The sequence below is a fragment of the Meleagris gallopavo genome, chromosome 30 (assembly GCF_000146605.3).
Source record: "Meleagris gallopavo isolate NT-WF06-2002-E0010 breed Aviagen turkey brand Nicholas breeding stock chromosome 30, Turkey_5.1, whole genome shotgun sequence".
Taxonomy (NCBI): Eukaryota; Metazoa; Chordata; class Aves; order Galliformes; family Phasianidae; genus Meleagris; species Meleagris gallopavo.
The window spans coordinates 4447513-4457110 of record NC_015040.2 but is presented as its reverse complement, the minus strand read 5'-3'; the positions used below and the strand labels follow the sequence as shown (position 1 = coordinate 4457110).

Below are 9598 nucleotides of genomic sequence, written 5' to 3'. Positions count from 1 at the left end.
TTTTCCTAAGTAAGAACTCTTAAGCATGGTTTTGCTAGAGTTAGTCCACTGGTGATAAAGTATAGCACCTGTTTGATGGTCCTAGTGATTCTTTGAGATAGAGGTATAAGTTCTGCACTCTTTTATAGCATAAAAACTATGAATTCTTTCAATTTACTGCTCCAGAGACTGTTTCATTTTTCCTAGTGGAAGGCTGTGATGAATGAAATTTGAAGTGTGATTGTCTGGTTTGTCAGATGAGCTCACTGTGCAGCAGAGACTTGCAGAAAGCCATGTGTGGTGCTTATGGTTCAATATCAGTGGCTACATTTCGCCTAGTTTGCGCATGATAGTTGATATTAAATTGTTCTTAGGGATCAACAAACCATTTTTTCTTGTAATTCTATCTGTTAAACCTAAAGCCCAAATGTGAAAACATGATTATCTGCTACACATGGTTGAAAATAATCTGACTTTGGGATCTGATTTTTTTTTTTTGGTAGGAATTTTAACTTTACAAATTTCAGGAAAGTTGATGAGTAGATTGGAGTATGGGTAGCATCTCAGTGTAATACATGGATGCCCCTATGAGAAAGGACTTGATAGAGGAGGCTGAGTAGAACCTGGGAAGGGATCACTGCTTGCTTACATATAGATCACTGCTTATCTAAAGATGCTGAAAATAATAATAAAAAATCCCAGTTGGTGCACACTAGATATTGTAAGTCAAGTTTGTTGTGCAGCCCGTTGTTGGTATCCCATCCTTCTATGAAATGGAAAAGAATAGGAAATAGAAATTAATTTCTGTCTCTTCACTGCCCAAACATGCTGCTTGAATGGCTGGGGGAAGTCAGAAGGTGAAGGAAATTCTTGTGAGACATCAAATGTTTGAATGCTGTAGGTGGGCATATTTTTCTCTGATGTGACGCTTTATGTTTGCTTTTCCATGTACCTGGAAAGTGGCGCTGATTAGTAATTATATATACTCAGTAATTTCTGATCAACAGCCAAGCAAGAGGAGCAAAAGAGTTTGTAATAGAGGAATGCTTTTCTATCGAGTTTATCCCAAGTCAGCTTTACTGAGCTGTTTGGTGATGGGCATGGGATATGAAGTACTCTGATAGGGAAGGAATTTCTAATTTGTTGCCTGGTAAAAAGTCTTTTCCCAGTTAGCTAGGCTTCCCACTGTGAATCTTGCGATTTGGGGAGGGAAGGTGTTGTGTAGGTTCATCTCTGGCGCCTCCTTCAAAGTGAGTATTAAAATGTGTGCTACCTTAATGATAAGAAACTTATTTTGTGTGCAGATTTTTGTTTGTTTCCTTTGTATGTGTTTGGCTTCTGTGTTTTTTGTTGTTTTTTTTCGCCCCAAAAATAGAGGCCAATGCACGCAAAGAAAAACAATATTGCTGTCTAAACCAAACTTTTTTTAAAGAAGGGGTATTGTTAACATCTCACTTAAAGAAATATAATTCCTAATCCTGTTTTATAGAATGTGGGGCACAAATGTGTTTTTTTTGTGTGTGTGTTTATATATTCTATATTTTCCATGGCACTCACTGGAAGGATGTTTTTAAATGTGAAGAGGGGGAGGAGATCTCTTCAGTCAGAGCAGTCCATATCTGAATAACTCCTATCCTGAAATAGTAGGTTTTGAAGGAGGATTGCTATTATTCAGGAACAGGGGATGTGTGCCACTTTTCTGTAGAAATAGAGATAGGATCCCTTCATCTACATTTCTGGCAGATTTCAATGAAGTGAATAAGCACGCATTTATAAATCTCTATAATGGTATTTACTTCTCGAAAGAAAAAAGGCAGATCAATACTGGAGCTTTTTAATAATTAAAAATGTGTATTTCTATAATCTCCTATTGATTTCTCCATTTATTCTGCAAGAGCTTGCATAAGTCAGTAAATTTAGGCCTTTCTCACGAATGGCAGTTTGTGCTGGCTTTTCTTCAATAGTTATTACTTTTCTGCATGGCCTATCCATCATCTCGAGTGCTTTCTAATTTATTGTAGGGATAATGTTGACAGCAGTGACATGGAGGACATATGCTGTGGGCTTGAAATGAAGACACCAGGATGTAGATGTTGTGACAGAAACATCTTCTTTCCGCTTTCTGAAGTTAGCAATCTACTGCTGTGCAGTGATGTATGGAGGGATGGGAGGGGATGTGCAGTGCGGCCGCAGGCTGTGCTGCAGCACCCCTCATCTGGAAGCTTTTGTGCTATCACATCTTGCATTTATTTTCTCGATTTGTACTCTGCTGAAGTTCACAGTGTGAACAAGTTTGGGTTCAGTCTAGTGGGGCAGGGGTTTAATTTCTGATAACATTTTCTGTTTGATTCTATTCCTGTGTTTATATGTGAAGGTTCTTTGAAGGCTCTATAGGCTCCAGACTGCTGTGTTGTGGTTTAGTGTCAGTGGGAAATAAACCAGATGTGTTACAAAAGCTTTGTCAGCACTTCTGGTTTAGAAAGACAGGGGAAGGTCAAATTTTGCCTTATTTCTGATCTGTTGCAGGGAGGAGATGCTACCCTATGCTTTGGGAAGCTAGCAGATGAGCTGGTTACGCTGCTACCAGTTGTTGTTGAGTTGCTTAACAAGTACATTCCTTCCCCAACGTTTTCTTTTTGTAGGTTTTTAAAAGGTGATTTTCTAGAGTACGGGAATCATTCAGCCTCTGATTAGAGCTGTAATCTGCAGTTTTCAATCCTTTTTACTTACTTTCATCTTAATTTTACTCAGGTGAACCAATAGCAGGCTAAGATTTTTTAGGTTGTTTGACTTACAAGTGAACAAATGAGAATGAGAGTGATAACCATATAAGTGGGGAAATAAATACAGGACACTGCAGCAGAGAGCACATGTGTAGGTGGGAAATGCAGTCTGGCCCCACTCGCATGGTGCGGGAGTGTAGGTACGAACTTAACAAGGGATGAAGTGACAGCAAGCAAAAGATTTGTGGATCTTTTGGAATGCTGCAGCTCGGGACCCTTTTAGTAACTGGGGCCTTTGTCTCAAGAGTTAAGATCTTATAGCAGGTTCTGTCCTTTGTACTGTCTGTTTTGACTAGTAGAACTACTTCAGTATTTCTACAGTCAAGAAGAAATTGCTATAGTATAGCCAAGAACTGGCAGTGACTGTTCTGCCTTCTTGCTGAGAGAGATTTAACAAGGAGGATATAACTCTGTCTTCAAAGTGCTGTTTCTGCTCATCTGATGTAGGTTGTCCTTTTATTTCTGTTTTTCAGATCACACAGGAAGCTGGAGAGTTTATGATTACATTTCCTTACGGTTACCATGCTGGCTTCAATCATGGCTTCAACTGTGCTGAGTCAACCAACTTTGCCACATTGCGTTGGATTGACTACGGAAAAATGGCAACCCAGGTAGGTATCTGTTTGGTTGAGGGGTTACTTAAAACCACGAGCTCGTAAACTAATGATTGGGTGGGGAACTTCTCTTTTTGAACAAACTGAAAATGTCCTTGTTTTGCAAATGTACTCTTTCATTGATCCATGTTATTGTTTTATTCCTGTTGATAATTCATGTCATTTTGAGGGCACACTAATGTCTTTCTTGAAAGGGGAATGTGCATACACCTTGTGGAGAGGTGGTTTTGAAGCTAGAAGGTTTGGGTTAGTTTTCTGAAGCATTTAAACTGCATTTCAGAGTGGATAAGGTGACTGATGTAACTGAATACAGTTCCTAGGGTATACACGTTGAAGGAGAAAGGATAAATTAGAGACATCTTAAACTTTCATAGGAGTATACTAATCACCTGGACATTTTTAAATTTCCCAGCAAATGCACAGTAGAAAAGGTCTCAGTCATGTCTGAAGAGGAGAATCATGGTAGAGTGACTCTGTGTGGCTATTTCATCAGGGCAAATTTCTTATTTGTTTGCATTACTTTTGACAGTTCTGAAGGCAGTGACAGTTTTCCATGACAGCGTACCTACTATGTTCTCTAGTTTTTTTTTTTAAATCTGAAGAGCTAGCAGCTATGGGCCTTATATTTCAAACAGATTAATGTGGTTGGTTTTTTACTTTTATTTATTTATTTTTAAGTCTGCTTTAAATGGGTTTGTTTTGATGTATTGATGCTTTTGGTACATTAGACGTGGTTCAGTGAGGTATAACTGCTTCATGAGTTTTTAAATTGGGGATCAGTTTTGCAGAATCTTTGGGAAATTATAGCCATGGGGTAGGAGCTTAAAATCACCACAGATTCTCCTTTTCAGAAAGGCAGACTTAGTTTTCATTCTACAATAACATTTATATCATCTTCTGCACTTCTTTTTCTTCCATCAACTCAGCTTGACTTTACGACTTTTATAATACATCCTTATGCTTTGTTCCGGGCAAAGACAACTTTGCTGAAGATGCACTGCAAGTGCCTCTGAGCCTCAACCTGTGAAACAATGTAATGCTGCCCTGTTTTCCTTTACTAGGGTTTATATTCTAAAAAAGGTAGATGATTACTGAATGTTCTCTTTGCTTTGGGATCCTTCGGTTGTTGAGTGTGCTTTCTTGAAACCTCCATCTTCTTGCTGTAATGTCTTCAGCCATGTTTGACTAAGCTGAAACTATCTGTGCAGAATTACATTTAGAATGCTGCGTGTTAATCAGTGTGAGTGTTGCTTTCTGACTAATGCCATGCACCGCTTTCTGCTTTTAGAGGCTAGTGCTGTTTCTGGCACTGCAGACAGTAAGGAATCTGCTAGAATTGTGGGAGGAAAAAGCCCAATGCTGTTTCCTCCTAGTTTTCCTTTTTTGTAAGTAAGCATAATTAACCCAGCTAGGAAAGGAAGATGGTTGTTATGCCCATAGGAGCCTTTTTTTGAAGCTTTTCCCCTTTTTGTACTTATGTCCTGCCTCTGCAACTGCAGGCAGGCAGCCCTTGACTATAAAATGTCACAGCACTCAGTGTCTGAGAAGCTCATCACACAGAAAGTAACTTCAGCCCTTTTGGTTACTGAAAGGTGAAGTGTCTGTCTTTGCTCTTTTTAGTAATATTCAGCCCATGGTTTCATGGAGTCTGCTGTTAACAAAGAAATGTGGCTCCCTTCTTTTCTAAAATAAACACGTAGATTTTATTTCATTTCTGAAACTACGGTGGCTTAAAAGTGTCTTCTGTTACGCGTGCTATTGTTTGTGCTGTGAAGTATAAAATAATCACTGTGCCAGGCAGGTAAAACCTCTAAATTGCTAGCAATGGCAGCCAAAATGCTTCTCATAACAGAAAAATCCTCATTCTGAAAAGTCATGCTTTTGTCTTCTCTGTCCCTTACGTGTGTTCAAGTATGTGAATCCGTAGTTGGTGTTCATAATCTTTCCATCGAGGTGTTAGACCAGGCCATGTGGAGTAGCTGTAGGCTCTTAAGGCCATGTAGAGCGTGAAGAGGGAATCGTACATCTGAATTTGTTACGGAGCTACAGGGTTGGTAAGAAAAAACTAGACCTGTAAGAGGCCTCAAATCATTGTCAAGTGTCTTAGAAATGACTAGAAACACTCAGAAATGACTAAGCAAACCTGGTTTGGGGGGAAAAAAAAAAAGTTTGCTGTGGCCTTGTATACCAGGTTTGTCTGTAGCAAATGGTCATGGTTATACACCCTTGAAAATGGGGTTTATCATGGAAATTCTGACAGACCTTTAACTACAATAGTGCCAGCAGGCACCACTCTAATATCGAAAGCAATTTTGGGTTCAGCCATGTGTTTGCAAACAAGTGACATTTGGGAAGTGCGGTTTTAGATTGAGCCTCCATGCTTACATTGTTAAGCAGCGTAGCGTGAAATTACTGAACAAGCAGCATAGAGAGCTCTGAGCAAATCTAGAGAGAGAAAGTTGAAGTGTGGAAGGAGATGCCCAATTTATTTCCATTGCACTTGCTGACACTTGTCTATTCAAAGATTTCCATTTTGTATCACCTAAACCACACGCTGCAATGTGTTAATTAACCCTTTGATACCTTACTGTTGGGCTGCAGATGAGGTATGAATGCCTTTGCACTGAAAGGGCTAAAGGTTTATTTAAATCCCATTTTAACTTAAACAGAGACTTTAATGAAACATCAGCTGATTCTGTACACCTGATCTGCATGCACATTTAAGGAAAAAGAATTTGTGGAGAGGCATCCTGGAGTGTGTGATTTATTTATTTATTTATTTTTGTTTGTTTGTTTGTTTAACTATTGCAGGTTTCCTAAATTTTGAAAATGACTGTATTGATGTCTGTGCTGTCAGGCTCAATTAGATTACATTTGCCTACATCCAAACAGGTGTTTCTCATCTGCTTATTTTTAAAGTTCTTGGAAACTCTTGACTGGGCAGTACTTTATAGTCTGTAGCATTACTGCGCTGAAACCAGTTGGGTGTAAAATGATTCTTCTTTTTTCCTTGTCCTAGCAGAACTCGTGAGATTGGTGACAAGGTAAAGTTCAAAATTAGCCAATTGTAATGTTCTGCTGGACTTTATCCTTGGGATTAAATTTGAATTCTGTTGTTCTTAGAGTTGTGAGTAGAATGATATATATCAGTGGCATAGGGCAAAAGAAAACTCGTGTAGGAAAGCAGTGGCTTACCTTCGAGAAACATGGGCAGAACCATGCTGATTGCCTGCCAAATTGTTGAAATGTTCTGCTAACTACAGTGGAACCTGGCTTAGCTGTAAAAATATGTGAAAATTAGTGAAGTTTAAAGATCATATCCCATTTATTGCTAATGTAAATGTCTCCCATTAGTTCTTAAGGAGCCGTGTGTTGCAGCTTTCCAGTCGAGGTGACCTTAAGACCAAGTAGTTTACCTATTTTATTTAATCTGTGGCTGAATAGCACATCTGTCAGCTGCTTGTCTGTGGGGCGGGAGAGAGATCTTCAATTAATCTTGTGGTTCCTGTAGGTCATTCTGGAGTGTAGTCACTGGATCTTTCCAAGTATTTAATGGTAATTCATTTTAGCATTCTTTGCTATGTTAAATGGGAAGATCAAACTCCGGCAGGAAACACTATTTAGTGGCTCAATATCAGGAGTTGGCTCTAATTTGCACACTCTGTACTAGACCTTAACATTACTGATTAAATAATACAGTTGAATAGGGATGGTTTTGTATGCTGTATGTTAATATTTACCTGCATAAGCAGAGACTTAAAAAGTTACTGAGAAATGCTTTCCTTTGTACTCCATAGTTGGAGCTCTTCAGTCATTTGCCTTTCGTTGACTTTTGTCATGATTTTTCCTGTTTGATTGTTGAAAAAAACCTCATTAATGAAAGCATGTGAATAATAGTTTCTGTTTCCTGATGTCAGGTTATTTTATTTTTGTTTTACTATATAAGCCTGCAGTTGCTTTCTGCATTGCTGTTTTGGTTCACTTTGTTTCTCTTGGATGCAACCATCAATAGACCAAGAGAGTGGTCTTAGCTGTGTATTGACTGAAGAAGCCTTTCAGTGCTGAGTTGTTTAGTAAAGTGTCTTTCTTGAAGTTGAGGTGGCCTGTAAGTCATTGGTCTTGATATTCAAGAAGACCAATGTAAAATTTCAGGATTTTAGAAAAAATTTTAGAAGAAATTCAAGTGTACCTCGCAGGTCAACTTTTCTGTTTCTTTTGCAAACTGGACTAAAAGTAAGTGGATGAGAAGGGAACCATTTTTTTGCGCTCTCCCTTATTTGAAGTTGTCTGGCATATAATTTCTGTTGTAAAATTGCAACTCACGTTTCCTTACTGTTCATATGCTCCTAGGTTTTCTGTTCAAAGATGTCCTTATTTCTCAAGAAAGAAAATTCCTGAGGTTTTTGGAGAAATTGCTTGGTCTATGAAGTAGGAGAAATAAGGGTTGGTTTTTTTTTTTTCCATAATTGTGTATGTAAATCTCCAGTGAGTCTAAGTGGACCTTATAAAATTAGAAGACTAAAAAACCCAAACATTTTAGTATGGAATGGGATTTCCATTGTTTATTCTTGTAAGACAGATTCAAAAGTTGCTCTTGTATTAAATATTTCTCTTTTTTTCTGGTGCTTTTTTTCTTGTGATGTTTGTATACGTTTGTAATACCTTACTCTCCACTGATTCTTTATAATGAAGAGGAATTTTTGCAGTTCTTTTTGTGCTGAGGTGGAAACATGACAATTTTCTGCGATTCTCTTGGACCTTCATTTCATCAGCTCTTTTCTGAGATCTTCTGAAGTATTGACTGGGAGGCTGATTGTCGTCATTTTTTGTTAATGTAGCAAGAATGGCATCAGAAAAAAAAACCCTTGCAGGTGGTCAGTATCCCAGTCCTCAGGAAGGATGTCTGCTCCACTTCCTGCCTCGTCTGGGTGCGCTGCCCATGGAAATGGTGCACTGAGCTGGGAGGGAATGATGGACTCTTCAGGACCTGATTCACAACAAAGGGAATATTTTATACCTCGGGCCAGTAGATGAGAGCAGAAAGGACTTCAGGCAGGTTGGCAGCTCTCTACTCAGCGTTTGTCCTCACCCTTATAGAGGTGCTGGCAGGGATTTGCTGTAAAAGACTAAGCCTGTTTGTGCTACTCAGCCTGATTTACACTTAGCTTAATTACTGTACAGTATAAAGCATGCCGCTCTTGACTTTTTGAATGCTGCTTGGCAATGACTTTTCTGGCTCGTGGTGACTCTCCAGGACCCTGTGGTGGAAGCTGCCCTGAACCCATGGGTACTGATGCTGCTGGGCTGACACAAGCTCCCATCCTCTCTGCCTCACTAACCCTGTGATTTATAGTGCAGAGGTGGTTGCGTGCTTTGTGGCTGCGAGTAAACAACTCTGTGAAGAATGTGCATCCTGCAGCTCATTTGCTCAGCTTCCCTGCTACATGGGAGGCCCTGGTAAAGTCTACAAGCCCCAGTCATTCATATGTCAGAGCTGGGCTTTTGGGGTCATCTGGCTTTAGGGATAGTAGTATTGCAAAGTCATCAGAAATCCCTTTTAAAAGCTGCCTTAGCATTGTGCTTTCCTGTGTGGCTTGTGTTACTCCACTGGAATTGCTTCAAGAGGGCCACAGAAGGGCTTATATAGGAACAGTCTTATGTTCCACCTAAAAATAAATAACAGGATAGCATATTCCATTTAAGAGTTGCAGATATTACAATTTTGGAAATCTGAAAGCAGTGTGAAAATGTGAAGTAGCTGTGAGTTCACATCACATGTACTCATCAGGTACCTCTTTGTTCTCCTCCTCAGTAATTTCTTTGCTGTACTGAAAGGCAGATGTGGCTAACGTTCTTGTCTCTTTGTTTTGTATAGGAAAAACATTTAAAAATGAAACCCCACTTCTTATTATCATGTGCTTAGAGCTGTGAATGTCTCTCTCTCTCTTTTTTTTAACTCCATTTTGCTCAATTATTTGTCTTTCCTGATAGCCGTGCTGCTCCTAATTTTCTTGCAGCTTGGTTTCCTGCTGACAGTCAGCAGGTTCTGCTGCTGGGTTGGCTCATAGCTGGGTGTGTTCTAATCTCAGTCATCAGGATTCAGATCTTGTATCTGTTCTCTAACTCATCACTCTCCAACTGCTTTGGAAACACTTACAGGTGGATCTGGATTATTACTGGAAAGAGATAAAAGTGTTTCATTTGGTGTGTGGTTTTCAGAGA

At 39.3% G+C, this 9598-nt stretch overlaps 1 protein-coding gene across 3 annotated transcripts in view; it reads left to right on the top strand.

The window, feature by feature from the left end:
* KDM4B (lysine demethylase 4B) overlaps positions 1 to 9598 on the top strand; it is a 71977-nt gene that overhangs the window by 25209 nt on the left and 37170 nt on the right. For all 3 annotated transcript variants that reach the window (XM_031557159.1, XM_031557158.1, XM_031557155.1), the window contains exon 7: positions 3236 to 3373. In XM_031557159.1, coding sequence (XP_031413019.1) covers positions 3236 to 3373 — 138 coding nt within the window. The remainder of the gene's footprint in view (positions 1 to 3235; positions 3374 to 9598) is intronic.